This window comes from Petaurus breviceps, unplaced genomic scaffold, assembly GCF_028583685.1.
Source record: "Petaurus breviceps papuanus isolate PSGF00001 unplaced genomic scaffold, PetGlider_PUasm1.0 91133, whole genome shotgun sequence".
Classification (NCBI taxonomy): Eukaryota; Metazoa; Chordata; class Mammalia; order Diprotodontia; family Petauridae; genus Petaurus; species Petaurus breviceps.
Window position 1 is genome coordinate 81,787,182 of NW_027187419.1, and position 19,573 is coordinate 81,806,754.

A 19,573-nucleotide genomic window follows, 5' to 3' on the forward strand; every position below is an offset into this window, starting at 1 on the left:
GTTCGTGAAGTCATGAGTTACCTTCTCTCCTTTATTTAGAGCTGTGCATGTAGAATCTTCTCCCTCCTCTGACTTCTGTATTTAACTCACTTTAGAGAACAGGGACATAAAACTTTGAAGCCTTGAAATAACACTTTTTATCTGAAAAAAATTATTGTGATTTATATTTTAATTGCTAGAAAAAGCCTGAGATTTTTATGTTTAGAACATTTTTATTGAAATTAACCTCTCCTACATGAAACCATATTTTTCTTTTCAACCCCACAAAACACACACACACACACACACACATTTGCATGTGTGCATGGGTAGTAAAGTTTTGTTTTAAATAATTGGGGAAGATTAAACCCATTGGAAGCAACTATAGACCCTTCTTGTACAGAATCTTCCTCCACTTGAATTTTAAACATATGCATATATGTCAGATTGCAAGGGAAAATGACCAGCCAACATAGTAGAAATGCAGACTTGCATAGTTAAGTCATGCTTTTTTGATGCAAACATCAACATGAAGCTATTTTTTCATTTACGAAATAATAGTGCAACTTATCTTTGCTTTAAGGAAGCCATTATTTGAAAACCTAAATTTGACTGTGTTATGGTAATGCCTTTACTATCAAAATGGATGCATTCTAGTAGCCTGTTTTGTTTCAGAAATTTTATTCCTAGAGTTAGGAATAATATGGGAGACACATACATTATAGCACTTTGTTTTACAATGTGTCATAAAAAGAGAGATTGTATAAAAGTATCCTTAAATAGGAAAAACCTAATGTTAAATATGTTGGAAAATAATAACAATAGCTAGGATTTATTTAGAACTTGAAGGTTTACAAAGCATTATATATATATATATAAAATCTCATTTGATCTCACAACACCCCCATGAGGTAGATATGATAATTATTCCCATTTTACAGATGAGAAAACAAAACTAAGAAGGGTTAAGTGACTTGCCCATGGTTGTGCTATTACTGTCTGAGGAAGGATTTGATGTATTTGGTATTGTCTGATGTATTTCTACATCAAACTCTGTGTATATTTAATCGTCTTTTGTCCATTTCAGATAAACATGGGATTTATCTGAAACACAGTACCTCCACCCTACCCTCTGCTTTTTTATAGTCTTTGCACATAGCCCCAATTATGAGAAATACTATGTACCACACCCTTCTCTCACTTCATTAACATACTCCTTTTACCATTCTTTCTCTTTCCCTTCATAAAACCTTCAGATCTGAATAATGTGCCCAGATCTTTTGTTTTTCTTATTTAGCTCCTTCAGTCTCCTTTAAAGATAGTGAGGTCCTGCAGGGACATTTCATATTTATTAGATTGTTAACACTGTGTGATTATACACTCCCTTCCAAATACTCAAGTAATTTCCTTTTTTTAGATTTTTCTTGACTCTTGTTTTTCAAAGTTTGTACTCATTTCTAGTCTTTTTTCTTTTTAAATTTTAATCAGAAAGTCTATAAAGTCCTCTTTTATTCAAGGCCCATTTTATTCCCTATGGGGATTATACTCAAAAAGTAAACTCTTCTTGGTTAAGACTATTTCTGTTGGCTTTTATAGCAGAAGCTTCCCAGACACATGTAATTCTGAATGTGGTTCCTTGGTACCTAAACTCCTTCTGTCTGGATTCTTGGAGTATATTTTCTTTGAAATGGAAGCTCTTGAATATGACTATGACATTTCTTGGACTTGGGCGGGGGGAGGGGTCCTTTCAGGAAGAGATTAGGGGATTCTTTCTATTTTTACCTTGACTTTTGATTCTAAGAATAATCAGAAATCTAAAGTGTCTACACTTTTAAAATACACACACATACATACACATTATATAAATGTTTTTAGGGAGTCCAAAGATTCTTCACTTATCTCTCCATGGCCTTTTTTTTGGTTCAGCTATTTTTATATTAGATGTTTTATATTTTCTCCTTTTTAAATATTTTGATTTTGTTCTAATAGTTCTTTCTGTTTTCACGGAGTTATTGATTTCCATTTAGACTATTCTGATTTTTCAGAGAGTCTGTTATATGGGTAAGTTTTTTGTTTTGTTTTTTATTATTTTCTGTTCTATGTTATTTGTTTTTTTCCCCAGTGATTTCCTCTAGGGATATTTTTTAATCTCTTGTTTTATTTTTTTCTAGATATTCCTGTATTCCTTGTAGAAAATCCATGTCTCCCCCCCCCCCCCTCTGTGAGCTGGTCCCCCCCCTTTTTTTTTTTTTTTTTCCTTCTCTTTTTTTTTTTTTTTTTTTTTTTTTTTTTTTTCTCTTTTTTTTGATCTACAGATCTTCCCCCCCCGGACAACCCCCCCCCTTTAAGCCTCTGCTTGTAGTTGTTATGGAACTATTCCCTCCTAATTTGGGTTTGGGTGCTTCTGGTTCTACAACAAATTTTTTCAATAGTGATTAGTGTTTTATTTGTTTTAATCATCACTTTCGCTTTAGTTCTTCAACTAAAGGCCAGGATCTGCCCCCTGGGCTTTTACTTTTGTAAAGGGAGGGTGGTTGTCCTTGCTTTGGGTCTTCTGATTTCTTGTAGGGACCTCTACCTCTCTTTGTGGATGCCTCTTGGATCTTTGAGTTTTAGAGTCCTGGGTCTTTAGGGCCCTTAGTGGTGTTTTAGAATACAGCACTAAAGACCTTGAATTGTCTGGATGCTAGATGGTCTTGGTCTGAGCATTGTAGAGCTGTCATGGTTGCTACAATTTGACCTGCCCACTTGTTTGCCTTCACTGGCACTTAGCTGTGCTGACACTCTGCTTTCCTATTGCCTGTGGGTGTCTCCCCAACTTTTGGTATGGGTGGGCATCTACCCCAACTAGGATAGAAAAACTCAGTTATGATTGTTTCTGGATTTCTTGATCATTATTTGATCTGAGAGGAATTTCGTGTTTTTGCTGGGATAGGTATATAGGAGCTAGGCTATCTTTCATAATTAGGTAACCATCTTGACCTGAAGTTCAGCTAATCTGAATTGTTTCTTAAGCTATAACATGACCCTAGTGATTAATTGATAATACTTTAAAATAACAAGAATAGTAACAGTTTTTATATAATGTTATAAAGCTTAAAAATGCTTTACATAATTATATCATTTAGTTCTTATAACAACCCTACCTACATCACTATAGGTCCTATTATTATCCATATTTTACAGATGAGGAAACTGAAACTGAGGCAGAGGGTCTTGTTCAGATTCACATAGTTGTTAAATGGCTGAGGTTTGATTTGAACTCAGTTCTTCCTGATTCCAAGTCTGTTATTTTATTGACTAGATCACCTAGCAATTTCACATTTTATTTTTAATTATTCTTATTTTTTTACCTTCACTTATAAATTTAGAGTTCCAAATTCTCTCCTTCCCTTCAGACCCCCCCATTGAGAAGGCAAGCAACATGATACTCATTATACATGTGAAGTCATGCAAAAGGAATCCATATTAGTCGTGTTTTGCACCCCAGTCCATTCCCTGATCCCGCCAGTGAGAAAAATAAAGTGAAAACAATTATGTTTCAGTTTGCATTTAGAGTTAGTCAGTTCTCTCTCTGGAGGTGGATAGCACTTTTCATCATCAGTCCTTTGGAATTGTTGTGGATCATTGTACTGATCAGAGTAGCTAAGTTTTTTGCAGTTGATTATCATTACAATGTTATTGTTACTATGCACAGTGATCTCCTGATTCTACTCCACTTTGCATCAGTTCACATGAGTTTTCTCAGGTTTTTCTGAAACCATTCCCTTCCTCATTCCATACAGCACAATAGTCATACATCATGGTCATATACCCCAGCTTGTTAGTCATTCCCCAATTATTGGGCATCTTCTCAATTTCTAATTCTTTGCCACCACAAAAAGAGTTGCTATAAATATTTTTGTACCTGTAGGTAGAGTCTCACATTTTAAAGAAAATGTTCTTTTTTGTACTCTTATAATTATCTTTTGTTTTGTCTCTTCTATTCACTGTCTACCTATTTGCTAAAATTATCCTCCCCTCCCCCAAAGTATATCACTTTCTTGGATGTTGTTTCAGTCCAATTCAATAACTCCTTATATTGTGTGTAGAATATTTAACATATTTTCTGCACTTAGTATTCTGCACTTTCATTTTGGGGGTGGGATGGGGTAGGAAGAGTGTTTCTAGCTGATTACATCAATTCAGTCCTGTTAGAATAAGGTATTTGTAGGGAGGGGGCAGCAGCATCCTCTACCATTGATTCTATCTTTATAACTTTGCCCTTTTAGAGGGAACAGATTACTTGTGTGGTGGTTCTGCACTGCACAGACAGAATCACAAGGAAGAAACTTTACATAAACCATTTATACTAAATGTTTGGTATTCTGGTAACATAAATCAACAACAATATCCATTACAAATTCTTCTCTTTATCAGTATGATCTTGATAGAATTCATCCCAACATGTGGGAATTTGAACCCTGCTTCAATACATCTAGTACCAAGTAATTAATTATTCAGGGCACACTGAACCTGGCCCCTGCAATGTAGAGTAATTCTTCCTGGTCAGCGTTAACTTCAGTGGTGATAATAAATAGAAAAAGTCTCCAGTGATGTCAGTATTTTAAAGTGATTAATCATTCCCTCCCCCCTTTCCCTCCCTCCTGCACTTTAGTTTTCTTTAAGTAGGATTTTTCAGCAATAAATCTTTATCAATACAGGTAAGAATTGTTCTGTAATTAGATTTTGTTCCTTTTAATGTCTTATCTTTTATGGGAGGTTCTTCAGATGCTACACTTAAAAAAAAAAACAACCTTGAACTCAAAACTCAATCAAGGAAATCCATTTATGGAAAACCTGAAATTTTAGAGAGGATTTCCCTGGAAGGCACTTTTTGCCATGACTTATTCTGTATCTTGCATAGTGCCTAGCATAGTGTCTTGCAGGTAGTCAGCATCTGGCAAATGCATGTTTATTGAAAGAATTTTGATATAAGATAAAACATGTGGTCATAAAAATTACCAACCCATCCTATAGAAGGTATTTCATTTTCTGAAATTCTTGCATTATTTCCCTTCTGAAAAGTCAAAGGGAAGGCTTATTTGTATATTCATTCTAAAATGTGATGGACAATATTACAATTTAAAAAATCTTCTTGGGTCCTGATGTCAGCTCTGCAGACCAGTGGTGTCATCTATCTCTGTGATGAATAACATTGCATTTGCTACTGCTAAATAGCAGGGTAATGCCCTGACCTAGAATAGGCCATGTATCTTTAAATAATCCCTGATGGACCTGACCAGCCATCATGTATATTCTGGGTGACAGGGACAGATGTGACAGATCTGTTGTGACATACTTCCATACCATAAGTCAGTGGCTCGAGGTGACTCATGTCCTTCCTTTGATTCCTTCCCCTGCTGCAGGACAACACAATGATGCAAGGATGAACCTTGCCATCGCACTCACTGCTGCCAGGTATGGGGCTGTCACGGCCAATTATGTTGAAGTGAGGAATTTGTTGAAGAAGAAGGATCCACAAACTGGGAAGCTGCGTGTAAGTGGCGCACGGTGCAAGGATATGCTAACAGGTATGTGCATTCCCTGTCTTTGCTTCTTTATTGAATTATTGAATTGTTATAGTTTTGTCCATCATCTCACTGTCATTTTAGCTAGATTTCAGAATCACATTAATACCATTCCTTACTCTCTTAACTGTGGTTGAATAGGAAAAATTGCTGTTATAGGTCTCACTTTTTTTTTTCCTTAGCGGGAGAAGGGGATGCTATTAAAAGAAAAAAATCCCCAGCTAAGAATCCCTCAGCTAGGAAAGCTTTGAGTTTTCTTCACAGAGGCATGTTATGAATAAAATGAAATAAGCAAGTGGAGTTTTTAGACATGACTTAGATGACATTGGCAGAATATTTCCAAAGCCTGGTGGTGTGTCATTAATGTTGGTCATCTTTAACTTCTGTCAGGCTTTTCATTCATGTTCTGCTTTTTTTTTTTTTTTTGACAGTATGGGCAAGGCTTTATAACCAGATCCTTCTGTTGAGGAAAACCAATTCTCTGAAAGTGTCTGATGGCATCCTTGTTTAGGAATTTCATTTTAAAGAAGGAAATAGCTTACTTTCTCGTGGTTTCTTCGGATTTGGTTCACAAATACTGGCTATTTCAGCAAATTAGAATGGGAGCCCAAATGAAACAAGTCACTTATTTTCTTTGCTTCATTTTGGGTTTTTGATTGTGTGTGTGTGTGTGTGTGTGTGCGCGTGCGTGCATGTGTGTGTGTGTGTAAAATAACCCATATGGGAACCTTTTGTATGTACTGCCTTTTCAGTGATTCCAGCTGTTCATGTCACTTAATATGGCATACAATATACTTCACCATAGGTTAAGTTAATAGATAAATTAATAATCCAAAGCATCAGTGAGCAGAGAAACAAATGGGGTCTGTGATTGATTCTGTTTTCTTTCACAGGGCACGAATTTGAAGTGAGAGCCAAATGTGTTATCAATGCTACAGGACCTTTCACAGATGCACTGCGCAAAATGGATAATCAGACCACCTCAAACATCTGTCAGCCAAGTGCTGGAGTACATATTGTGATGCCTGGTTATTACAGGTAACCAGATTCCAAGATCAACCTTTTGCACTTATCAGCGTTTGTAGCTAGAGTGAGTGAGATTCCCCAAAGTCAACCCCTAATTTTTTTTAGATTTGTCTTTTGACCCACCTTTCCTAATAACTAGAATTGCCTACCTACTTAAGAAAGAATGTAACAAATTTTTCTCTTATGATATACAAATAAAAAGGATTCATTTGGGTATTCAATTTGAAGACAAGATAAGATGCATTTTTAAAAGTGCATTTAAAAAGAAAAGTAGAATAAATGATAAATGTAGTCTAACAGTTCTTAGTCAATTATGGCAAGATTAACTTCTTAGGGGTAGAGATTTGTGGCCTCTCTACAAGGGTACTCAGTCCTGTATATTCATTTGCTGAGAATAATCAATTGAGCATGAGTATACTGGAATTGTTTCAATTTAACTAAATTTAGCAATTCTTCCTTTAGACTGAATTAACCCATTTAGGTTATTCTTGGTATTATCATGTTTTAAATGAGATAGAGAGAGACACACACACACACACACACACACATACACAGATTTGGGCAGAGTTGAATACAGTCTCACTGTACTAAGGAAAGTCTTGGGGGCAGGGGGGACAGGTGTCATAGATCTTATTCAATAAACATTTAACTGCCCATTATATTCAAGGTACTGTGTTAGGTATGAGCTATACAGGAGCTGTTTGGCATTTCTTTTTCTAGTTCATTTATAAATGAGGAACTGAGGCAAACTGGGATAAGTGACTTTCTCAGTCACTCAGCTAAATAAGTGTCTGAGATAGGATTTGAACTCTCTGATGTTCAGATTCCAAGCCCAGTGCTCTAGCCACTGCGCCACCTATAGGTGAAGTCCCTTACTGCATTTTAATTCTTTAGAAATCAATAGACTTCCTCGGATTGCGTCTAACATTTACTTCCTTAAAATACTTTATCTATGGGGTGGCTAGGTGGCACAGTGACTAGAGCACCAGCCCTGGAGTCAGGCGGACCAGAGTTCAAATCTGGCCTCAGACGCTTAACACTTACTAGCTGTGAGACCTTGGGCAAGTCACTTAACCCTAATTGCCCTGCCCTCTCCCCTCCAAAAAAAAAACTTTACCTATGCCTTTTGTATTTGCATCACAGTAATGATTGGGGAAAAAAAAAACCCAAACCATTAAACCTCTTACCTTCCAGACTGAATCCCTCCTGGGACATTAAAAAAAAATAATTAAGCACAAACATATTACAGAGAATGCAGTGTTCTGCCTTAGTTGTCTTCCATACCCCCCTCCCCACCCGAACTCCTTTTTGTTCAGTGAGGAGTTTGTTTCATTAAGTAATCTTCAGGACCTTCTGTGGACTTCCAGATACTTAAAAGTTTACCTTCTGATTAGTGATCTTGTAATTTTCATTACATTAAAAAATCCGTTGCATTTTAATAACCTTTAATGTGGGGCATTACCTTATATAGTTCTTTCCTCCTCTCCCTTCTCTCAAATGCATAAAGGCATTAACCAATGACCAGAAATATGATGCTGATCAAGGTGACAGAAGCAATCCTGGACATCTTCATTGTTGCCTGAATTGGAAATTTTATGGGAACAGAATGCTACTAGTCTAATTCCATTCAGTTTATCAATTTCAAAGGCCAATTTAATTCCAGATGAGTCCCATGTTTTTGGAAGTTGGTTGGGCCCAAAGGATTCACTGTGAGTAGTAATTGTAGAAAGTCAATTTGTAGTTATTTGGATCCAAGGAAGATAGGTTTGTTTTTGTTTGTAAGGTCACTCTGTTTGGTAGGGTGAAGTAACAGGAGATTGGGCCTGCCAATCCACCACTCTTTGCACTAGTCTGACTCAAACCTGTTTTCCCCAACATCTCTAGAGGTGAGCCAGGGAGCCAAGGCTGATATGAACTGTCTGGAAGCCCCCAGTCAGACTGATGACAACCCAGCTCCAAGAACTGGGCCAGAATTAGATCAGTTTGAGAATTCAGTGAGTTCATTGTCTTCCATTCACCTTTTTCTGATTACTGCCTACAGAGCTTAAAGGATTATAAGAGTGGCTTCTTTTGGCCATATTATTGTAGAATTTACTAAACTTTGGAAGAACCTAAGTAATGTGTTTGTCTTAGGTAAACTAAAAAGTCAGAGTAGAAAATGGGTGTGAACATGAAGGTAGAAAATTTGAAAAAAAAAATCCTTTTTAAAATTGCTTGAGCTTCTCAGGTCATACTCTCTACAGTGTTCTCTACAAAGGCCCTAAATGACTGAAATCTCTGTAACCAAAAACCATCTCTTTTCAGCAGATGCTTCCTACCACTGATTAGTGGTTATGTCATTTTGTTCTCCCTAAACTGGGTCTATCCTCACATGTTTGTTAGCTATCCCACTGATTGCTAAGTAGTTAACAATAAATTGATTTCAGTTTAAATTAGGCTACTTCAGCAAAGCACTGGTCTGCATGAGAAAAATGTTCATTGCATTTAGACCCAGACAACCACATAAATTAGCAACAAGCTTTTCCTCTTGGTACAAAATGATTCATGCACATTGGACCAGGGTCTATGTCTTTCTCCTTGGTGAAGATTTTAACTGGGGGGGAGCATCCATTGTAAAACTTTAACATAATCTTACAAAATTGTTTTCTTCGTTGTAAACAGATTTTTCTCTCTCAATAAGGGTATGAGTTTTAGCCAGTTTAAAAGTTGATCTAGAGTATTTTCTAGTGGCTTCTTAAATTTTAACATCTATCATTAATAGCTTTATCTTCCCTTTCCTCTCGTTAATTCAAAGCCCAGGACATATGTCTTCACTTAGGTACTTGGTGTATTGTTTCTCGCCTGTTCCCAGTTATATAAGGGTATTGTTAACCATCACCTTCACCCTTTAAAATTCTTTTTACTGCCTTTAACAGTTTTAAAGGATTTTGTGGTTGCATTTTTATAGTGATATTCAATACTCAAGTTACCAAATATGGAATGTTCAGTTAATAATTAAGTATTTAAACCAAAAAAGGCAGTATATTTTAAGAACATAACAATATAAAGCGACTATCCACACAACCATGATGTTAGATAATGTTCTTGGTTCTATAATTGCTAATGAGTCATTATATGTGCATCGTTGAAAATGTTTTTATGAGGTATTAACCCTTGCAGGTCAAGGAAAGACTTTCCCAAAACAATATGTATCCTTGTAGCTTGAAAAAGACCCCATTTCATAGTGCCTGATATTCTCAGGGAGTATCTTTTTAGAATAATAAAGTCTGTGTGTGTGTGTGTGTGTGTGTGTGTGTGTGTGTGTGTGTGTGTGTACACACATAAAACACACTCTCTGGATTCTTTTAGAATGAAAAAAGTTTTATCACACAGATATGGAAGGAAAGTTTAATCATAAAGCTAAAAGTGATGATAGCTAATATTTGTCATCCAATTTACAAAACATTTAAATATAATATCTCATTTGAGACTCAGAACAATCCTGTGAGGTAGATGTTATAGATATCAGTATTCCCATTTTGTAGATGAGGAAGCTGGAGGTCCATAAGGGTTAACTGATTTGACCTATGGTCTCCCAACTAGTCAGTGGCAGAGGCAGGATTCAAACTCAGATTTTTTCCTGACTTGAAATCCAGCTATATCACACTGCTCTCCAGGACATGTGATTTAGAGCTGTATCATGGAAATCAGAGGTGTAAGAGAACTTAGTCTCCACTTGTCATTTCCGGATGGAGAAAACTGACCCCAGAAAGGTCAAGTGACTTACCCAAGGCCACAGAGGTAGTAACTAGAAGCTTCTTTCTATCTTCTACAGTACGTTATAATGTCTCACGTGTGGTAAGACATCAAGAAACCAATATTTACTGAGTGAATATTGACTGAAGCTGTAGAGTACATTGAGTGCTAGACTTGAGGTCAAGGATTCAAATTGGAATCCTGTCTCAGACACTTTTAACTGTGTGATCATGGGCAAATCACTTAATCTACAAGCCTTGGTTTCCCCATAGGTATAATGGAGATCATATGTTTCACTACCTTTTTCACAGAATTGTTGTGACAAAGGTCCTTTGCAAAATCTTAATTGTTTTGTTGAGTTGTTTTTCAGTTGTGTCCAACTCTTTGTGACCCCATTTGGGGTTTTCTAGGCAAAGATACTGGAGCAATTTTCCATTTTTCCCTGCAGTTCATTTTACAGATGAGAACACTTAAACCATTTTAATTGACTTGCCCAGGATCACATAGCTGGTAAGTATCTGAGGCCAGATTTGAACTCAGAAAGCTGAGTCTTTCTAATTCCAAACCTGGTGCTCTATCCACTGTGCCACCTAGCTGCAAAACCTTAATGACTATATAAATGTGAATTGCTTACAGTTATTCCTTTCACATCACAACTTTCACCCCCATGGTTTCAGTATATTGTGGGTCAGTATAAGAAACTGATTGGGAATTTTTTGGGGAGTTTTGCAGAAGCCATAAAAGCTAGCAGATGATACAGAAAAAGTTTAGAAACTCAGAAATGCATAAAATATAGGCATAGTATTGTGTAATATCAATTCAAATTTTACAGTAAGGTGCTATTAACACCCCATAAAAGAAGAAGAAAAAAAAATCAGACTATTTCTATGGTACAAAGGGAGGACCAAAAATTTTATGCAGATTTTTCAGATTGTGGGGGTACTGTACCCCTAATTCCCACAATGTAGAAGGGATAACTGTATTATAGGATCATTGATTCTGAGCTAGAAGGGCCCTTAAATGCCATCTAAACCATCCCCTTCATTTTATACATGTGGAACTGAGGTCCAGAGGTGTGTGACTTCGCTAGGGTCACACAACTTAGCAAATGGCAAAGCTAGGTCTTAAATCTATGTATTCCTGCCTCTGATGTTCTATCCACTATTACTTCTTCTTCTTATAAGAATGTCTGTGATATATTTGCTCTGATCCAGCTCTCTGTGTTCTCCATTAAAAATAGTCCATATATGGCATATGGTTAGACAGGGTCAGAGCTGTGATCTGCAGCTATGGAACAGTAGAAAGATGTTCAGTCCATGTAGATAATGGGCCTATGACTTTATGAGCACCAAGTTCTAAAGCACTGAACTGAGAAGTTTTTCTTCTTAAAAATCAGCTCCTTCACAGTTGATGAACTGTGTTGAAGCCACAATTGAAGCCATATCTGATGTTGAAAAAACCCAGACATTCCATTTCCCAAGGGTCCAAGCAAATGGCATTTAGAACTAGAATCACCTCCCAAATAGGAAAAATTCTCTAAATAGACTTTGATGCCTTTTGTCTAGTCTGACTATTTTTTCCACTCCCTCCCTTTAAAGGATGCTTGTCTGGATTCTCAGAAAGGAGAGGAATTGTAACGGGAATGTCTTCCTGCTGAGGGATGTTGCTGATCACCACCTGTCTCACCAATTCAACTCAGTGGAATGCTTTAGGAAATAAAAAATGGTTTCTCAGTTAGGAATACCTACACAGAAGTCTTCATATAGCTTTGGATCTGAAGCAAATATTTTGAGCAGCTAGTAGATAGAGTACTGGGCCGGGTGTCAGGAAGACCTGAATTCCAGTTTGGCCTCAGACATTCACTAGCTTTGTGACTCTGGACAAGTCACTTAAGCTCTGTTTGCCTCAATTTCCTCATCTGTAAAACAAGGATAAGAATAGCCTCTACCTCCCAGTGTTGTGGGGATCAAATGAGATAATAACTAATAAAGTCCTTAGCATAGTGCTTGACACATAGTAAGCATATAAATGTTAGCTATTATCAATTTATTTATTATTATTATTATTATTATTATTATTTTAAGGGTACCCTTACTCTCCAGAGAACCATATATATGATCTTTCCAAGTGTGGTTCATGATAGGAACACCACCATAGGCATAATGCTGATAGTTTGATTTAAGAAGTCTGATAAAAAAAATTTTTTTCTAGATTACTTCTGAATGAAAGTGAGATTTTAGCTATATTGGTCTAAATGTTTGAAACATGACTATAAAAAGTTCTGCATTTGTTAAACAGCAATGCTGACTTTTTCTGAATAACATAACAAAAAAGAAATAGAAATGAGTTGCTTGGTATCCTTTAAGCTCTAAAAAAAAGGCTTTATTTACCAAATACTAGGAACCCAGGGCAGGCGTTTCACAAGTCCAGTAAAGCCTTTCTGATACAGGGAAGATCAGTGTGCCTTTCTTAACAAAAATGAATAAGGCAAAGAACAGGTTACCATGCCCAGAAGCAGCTAGGTGGTGCAGTGGATAGAGCACTGGGCCTAGAATCAAGAAGGCCCAAATTCAAATCTTTCCTCTTGTACTCACTAACTGTATGACTCTGGGCATGTTTTCCCATCTATACAATGAGCTTGAGAGACCCCAAGAAATTCATTTCTACTTCCTTTTTGTGATGTTATTCAGGGAAATCCAGCCTCAGATACTAACTAGCGATGTGACAAAGTAACACTCTTCTTGCCTCAGTTTCCTCAGCTGTAAAATATAAAATGTAACACCACCTGCCTCTCTAGGTTGTTGTCAGGATCAAATAAGATAAAATTTGTAAAGCCCTTAGCACGTCTGGCACATAGTAGGCATTTAGTGGGTTCTTTTTCCTTCCCTTCCTTTTTTTCCTTCCTCTTTCCCTCTTTTCTCCTTCCTAATTTGTTCAAGTTCAAGTATGTGTCCTAAGCAATGTAGGCTCTGTGTTCCCAGGCAGCTCCCTTCAGACCCAAAGTGGCACAGCAAATCCAGACCTGCATTGGTAGGAGGCTTTTAAAAAAATACTAAAAGTTTTTTGTGCCAAAGAAATCACAGGTCTGAACCAAAAAGGGAAAAAAAAAGTTTTATATATACTTTTATATCTATATGTTGTCTTCCCTGATACATTCCTTGGGGGTAAGAATATTTCTTTTTTTGTTATGTTAATATTTAGCATAGGACCTGATACATAGTAGGTATTTCATAAATGCTAATTAGTAGAATGATTGAATAAAAATACATTCTTTAAAAAACCTGTGTTTTTTGAAGGATGTTCTGGTTGGTGAGCATATTTTACCTCCATGTGGGCACTGATTTATCCCAATGTCAACTTAAAAAAAAAAGCATCCTCCAAATGCTTGTTCTTTACAAAGCACTATGCTAAATCAAACTTACTGGGATTTTCATAATAGTGGAAATACTTTTCCCCATGAAACTACTTTTTTAAGTTATCCTAGTTTCGTGGTAGTAATAGAAATCCACCCTAAGCTGTAAAGGGGCACAGGTTATACCCATGCCCAAAAGAGTGAGGAATTTCATTTCAGATTAGTTTCTGGTATATATTATAGCCTTTCTTTTGTGTATCGTCTGGAGACTTTGCACTAACAGGTGTACCAAATATCCCAGTGGACAACTTTTCATCATACTTTAGAGATTGAGGAACTAACTACCCCTAATCTCCTTAAAAATCATGGGCATTTGACCTGAGCCAGTATGCTATGTGAGTGCTCCAGGTAGCAAGCATGGGGACCAAAACTTATTAAAAAATGATGTCAGAAATGATTCCTTTTGATAGGTTCTTATGACTTCAGGAAAATTTGCATATGTATGTATATACGTATACATATATACACACATAAATATGTATGTATGTATAACTGGTCATTTGAAAATCTGACTTTCAAAAGATGAGACTGCATGACCCTCCCTTAGTTGTAGAGATGGGGAAGACTATGAGTTTGGAACACTCCATATAATGTTGGCCTTGGTTGATGGTAAATTTTACTAAACTTTTTTTTCCTGTTTTCTTCCATGTTTGTTATAAAGGATGACTCTCTTGGAGGAGAGGAGATATATTTGGAAATACAGGTGATGTGAAAATAAAAGATAAAACTCTTTTTTTTTTTTACATTTGACATTTCTAATTTAACCTTCTTTACTGTTTGGGAACCATCATCTTCCACTGTCATTCATTAAAATTCTGTGCCTGAGCAAAATACGGAAGTCCAAGTACCCATGGAATCCTTGTTAAGGGTTTTTCTTTTACAGGTTTTCAAATAGAAAATGAAAGTGAAAGTAGTCACTTGGATGCTGGAGAATGGTGGATGAAAATTGCCCTTTAGAGATGTATATAATGAATTTCTCTTATAGTAGCCCAGAAATGAGTAACTCTTTTCTTTACATCAGCCCAGAGAGTATGGGACTACTTGACCCTGCCACCAGTGATGGACGAGTTATTTTCTTCTTGCCCTGGGAAAAGATGACCATAGCTGGGACAACTGATAGTCCAACTGATATCACCTCACATCCTATTCCTTCAGAGGAAGATATTAACTTCATCTTGAGCGAAGTACGCAACTATCTAAGTTGTGACGTTGAAGGTAATACTTGGTTACTGTAAATTTTGTCTCTTTTTAGTTTCTGGAAAAGTATAGCATGTCTTTCCTTTGTCTTCTAAACGTCATACATGCCCTTGCTAGACCTGGAGTTATGAACTTTAGAAGGTTTTTGGAAATTTTCATGTCATAGTGACCAGTTTACATGCTAATAGATAGTTTTCTTGTCTTCCACCAAGTTCCTCTGCTTGCATTCTCTCCTTTCTGGTATTTTCTGGTTAAACATGGTTATTATGCTAGTATGATGGGTAGTCTGAATTTCCTGTTGCTTCTGAGCCAGAGTGAAGCTTTGAGTGTTATTTATTTTGTATTTATAGGTTTAGGAAGGGAAGAAAAGAATTTAGGGAATAAGCAAGTCAAAAGAGATGTGAAAGCTGAGGCTTTGGTTCTTAAGATCTTGCTAATCTTTCTCCTTGTTGAGAAAGTGAAGTATTGATGACTGAATTTAGCTAAGAAGATACAGAGACAGCCTTCTTTTGTTTAGTTAAAAAGTGCACTTTTTGATATTGTTCTTCATAGTGTTTGCAGGTTGGGGGTTTTATTTCTCTCTCTCTTTTTTGGTATCTGGTGTCAATTTGGTAACATTCTTTGATCTGTTTGCCAGGTCTGACATTTTTGAAGACCATACTAAACCATAGGCAAGTAGCAGTTTGTTTTGGTGGAGGGAGTTCCCTGTGCTGACAAAATCACAGATCCATTGAGTATTCCCACATGCCATCTCAGTCTACATTTGTACCAAACATCTGCCATAGTAGCAGTTTCTGCAAAGGAAGAGCTATGATCTGTTCTATTCCTAGCACTTACAAGGCTGTGTAGCTGTGGACAAGTCACTTAAGGTCTCTGGGCTTGGGTTTTTTTTTTTTAACTTATGAAAAGGGGATAATAATGTTCGCACTAATAATAATACTACTAGCTGACATTTTGTAGTGCTTTCACTTTTGCAAGGCATTTTATAACTGATCTTCACAACAGTCATGTGGGTAGGTCTTAATGTTATCTACATTGTACAGATGAGGAAGTTGAGGGTTAGAAACGTTAAGTAATTGCTAATAAGCCTACAGCTACGGTAGTAAGTATCTGAGGCAGAATTTGAACACAGGTTGCAAGTCAAGTATCCTGTCTGCTATACTATACTGCTTTCTATACTCCTTACCTTTTTGTTGTGAAGGAAAGCCCTAGACATTAACATTTATATAAATGTGAGTTCTTATTATTTAACCCTTGTTCTTTTCCCTAATATCTTTTCTCTTCAACATCTAAATGCAGAAGAATATAAAGTTTTTGCCTCTCATTTTTTGGCTAGGAGAGCACAGTTTCTATTAGTTTTCCTAATCATGTAGTCCAGTGGTATCACACTTAAATAGATTTGGATACCTCTTCAGTCATATTGACTTAGAAAACTTCAAAATAACATTATATGTTGTATTGTATTTAAAAAAAAAAACACATTTCTCAGTTATGTTTTAATCTGGTTCTGGCCTTCCTGGGGAATTTTGCCATGAGCCATGAGTTTAACATCTCTGCTTTAGAGAGTCCCATTATTTGTATGTTATTTAAAGTAGCAGTTCTCAAACTTTGGTCTCAGGACCCTTTAATACTCTTAAAAATTATGGTGAACCCCAAAGAGCTTTTGTTTTGTGTTGTCTATATCTATCAATATTTGCCATTCTAGATATTAGAATAGACATGTTTTAAAACTATTAATATGTTTAAAATAGTAACTATTTATTAACATAAATTTATTAAAACAACTCATTATTTATTAGCATAAATATCATCTTTGTAAAAAAAAGCCTAAATTTTCAAAAACAAAAAAGTGAGAAGAGTGGCACTGTTTTATATATTAAAAAAAAATTTCTTTAGTATCTGGCTTAATAGAAGACAGCTGGATTCTCATCTCTGCTTTTGCATTCATCCTGTTGCAATATGCTGTTGTGCTTGAAATATACGAAAAAACCCCAGCCTCCCACAGATAGGTAGTTGAAAAAGAGAGGAGGAGTACTTTAATGTTCACACAGCATCTTTGTGTAGTTAAGGAAGTCGTTTTGACTTCACAAACTCCTGGGATCTTAGGGATTCCCAGGAGTCTGTGGACTACACTTTGAGAACTACTGATCAAAAGGGTGCTGAATTTCAGTGCTTGAAAATCTACTAAAATAATAGCAATAATAATAATAACTAACTTTTACATAGCACTTATTGTATGCAAGACACTGTGCCTTACAAATATTATCTTATTTAATTCTCACAACCACCCTGAAAGGTAGGAGTAGTTATTGTCCCCATTTTACAGATGAGAAACTGAGGCAAAGGCTAAGTGATTTGCCCAGGGTAACACAGCTAGTAAGTGCCTGAGGCACTGGATTTGAACTCAGGTATTCTTGACTTTAGGCCCAATGCTTTCTTCATTGAACCACCTACCTGCCCTTGCTATGATAACATGTTTGTTGTATAAACATACATGGATGCAGAATCATCTGGGTCTTTGAATGTTTATATGTTATATATGTATATGGAGCTACAGATTTATATCCAAGACATAAATGGATCATAGTATCATAGACTCAGAGCTGGAAGGGAGCTCAAAGACATCTATGCTATTTTACTGATGAGGAAACTGAGACCAAAGAAGAGATAAGACTTACTCAAGGCCACACAGGTAGTAGTAGTAGACCTGAGTTTGATCCCAAATGCTCTGACTACTGACCAAGTATTTGAACTTTGAAATATATCATTTAATAACTGTATCAAGTGTGGATTAAGTCCACTTTAAAAAACCCACCACAAAGTACTAGATTATTTAGTAGAAAAATATTCCACTACCTTCAAAAATGAAAGGATTACTTAATTTCAAAGGGCTCCAATTTCTTTTGCTTGAATTTTATAATATGAAAAGTCTTGCTAAATGTTGGTACATATATATATATATATATATAATTACATTGAAATCAATTACCACTTTGAAGAGGTGATTTAAAAAGGTAAGTGGTATTATCTTGTATTTAAGTAGACTGCTTAGAAAAAGTGGGTTTCTATATGAACCCAGATATCTAGGAATCTAAAACTTCAGTAGTTGAGGAAGAAATGAATTTGGAAGCAGAACTTTATGCTGCCTATTTCTAGTTCTTTAGCCTTCAAATGTAACTATCAGTAGTGGGAGTAGTAGGGTTGCTTTATTCCAGTGCTGAATAAAACATGATACATAGGTCCCAAAGGAAGACAGCTTCTTGGATTCCAAATTAGAGACAGTATTTACCTCAACCTGAGTTTATATGTATAAAAATATCAGTGAGGGTAAAAATAAAAATAACAACATATTTATATGACACAACATGCTCTTCACAATTCAGTGATGTAGGTAATGCCACTGGGCAGCTGGTGTTAAGACTTCCATATTGATACCACATGCAAATAAATGAACTATGATCATAGCTTTGGTTGGCCTTCATGGTTAACCCCACTTAGAGAGCTTTATGGTAGTGGTGGAACAGTTAAAAGTAATGGACAGGTACAGTCGAATTTGATTTTAAGAAAAGGGGTTGAAATTGTTAACTGAGTATGGCTAGTCAGGTCTTCAACTTCTGGGTCTGGAAACATCTGTAGATCAGCTCTCCAGGTGGGAAGCATCTGGGTAATAGTAGTAGATATGTCTTAGTGTCCTGAGAGGCCCCATTCCTACACTCTCTCTCTCTTGCTCACTTCTTAATCACTTTTTATCATATCTTAGTTTAGGTATTCCTTTTCTGAAATCAAAGATCCTTAGGAACTTTTCTTCCAGCCATCTAACCCATAAAAGGTACCATGTTGGGGCATGATATTGAATCTAGAAGGGAATAAAAATTAGTCAAAACGTAGTTGCATTTTATTTCCAAGGATCTTCTTGCCTAAGAATTTTCATACCAGAACAGATTCCAAGTAGATCAACAATCTAATTATTAAAATGACTTAGTAAACAAAATTAGGGCACCATAGTGGAGAGAAATGTTGTGTCTTTTAAAACTGTGCAGAGGGGGGAGGATTCTTAACCATCTTTAAAGAAAAAAAGTTATAAAAGACAAGATAGTTAAATTTTGTTGTGTAAAAATTTGCAAAATAAAATGAGTTTAGAACAAGTAAGGGCATTCACTGGGGGGAAAAGTCTTTACAATACACATTTCTGACAAAAATCATATCTGAAACCTATAATGAATTGACACAAATTTATCAGAGTAAGTTCTTTCAGAGTTAAAGATTTTTAACTCGGGGTCCACAGACCCCCAAAGGGTTTGTGTATAGATTTGGGTGGGGAGGATATGTGAGTTGGGATGGGTAAAACCACATATTTATTTTCATTAACCTCTACCTGAAATTTAGCATTCTTTTTCAATTATTGAAGATTGCTTTTCTGAGGAGGTTATCCTTTTGATTCACCAGACTGCCACAGTTATCCATAACATACACAGATATATTAAGAACCTCTCCTCTAAGTAGTCATAGGACATGAACAGGCAGGTGTTAGAAAAATAAATTCATGTTATCAATGAACATGTGAAAAAATCAAATTAATAATCAGAGAAATGAAAATTAATACATCCCTGAGAAAACTCTCAAATTGGCAAAGATAATGAGAGATGATATTTGG

The 19,573-nt window shown here is 36.1% G+C and overlaps 1 protein-coding gene across 8 annotated transcripts in view; it reads left to right on the forward strand.

Moving 5' to 3' along the window:
* GPD2 (glycerol-3-phosphate dehydrogenase 2) overlaps window positions 1–19,573 on the forward strand; it is a 187,361-nt gene that overhangs the window by 142,587 nt on the left and 25,201 nt on the right. For all 8 annotated transcript variants that reach the window (XM_069080013.1, XM_069080009.1, XM_069080011.1 and 5 more), the window contains exons 7-9: window positions 5,388–5,552; window positions 6,443–6,587; window positions 14,744–14,937. In XM_069080013.1, the coding sequence (XP_068936114.1) occupies window positions 5,388–5,552; window positions 6,443–6,587; window positions 14,744–14,937 (504 nt within the window). The remainder of the gene's footprint in view (window positions 1–5,387; window positions 5,553–6,442; window positions 6,588–14,743; window positions 14,938–19,573) is intronic.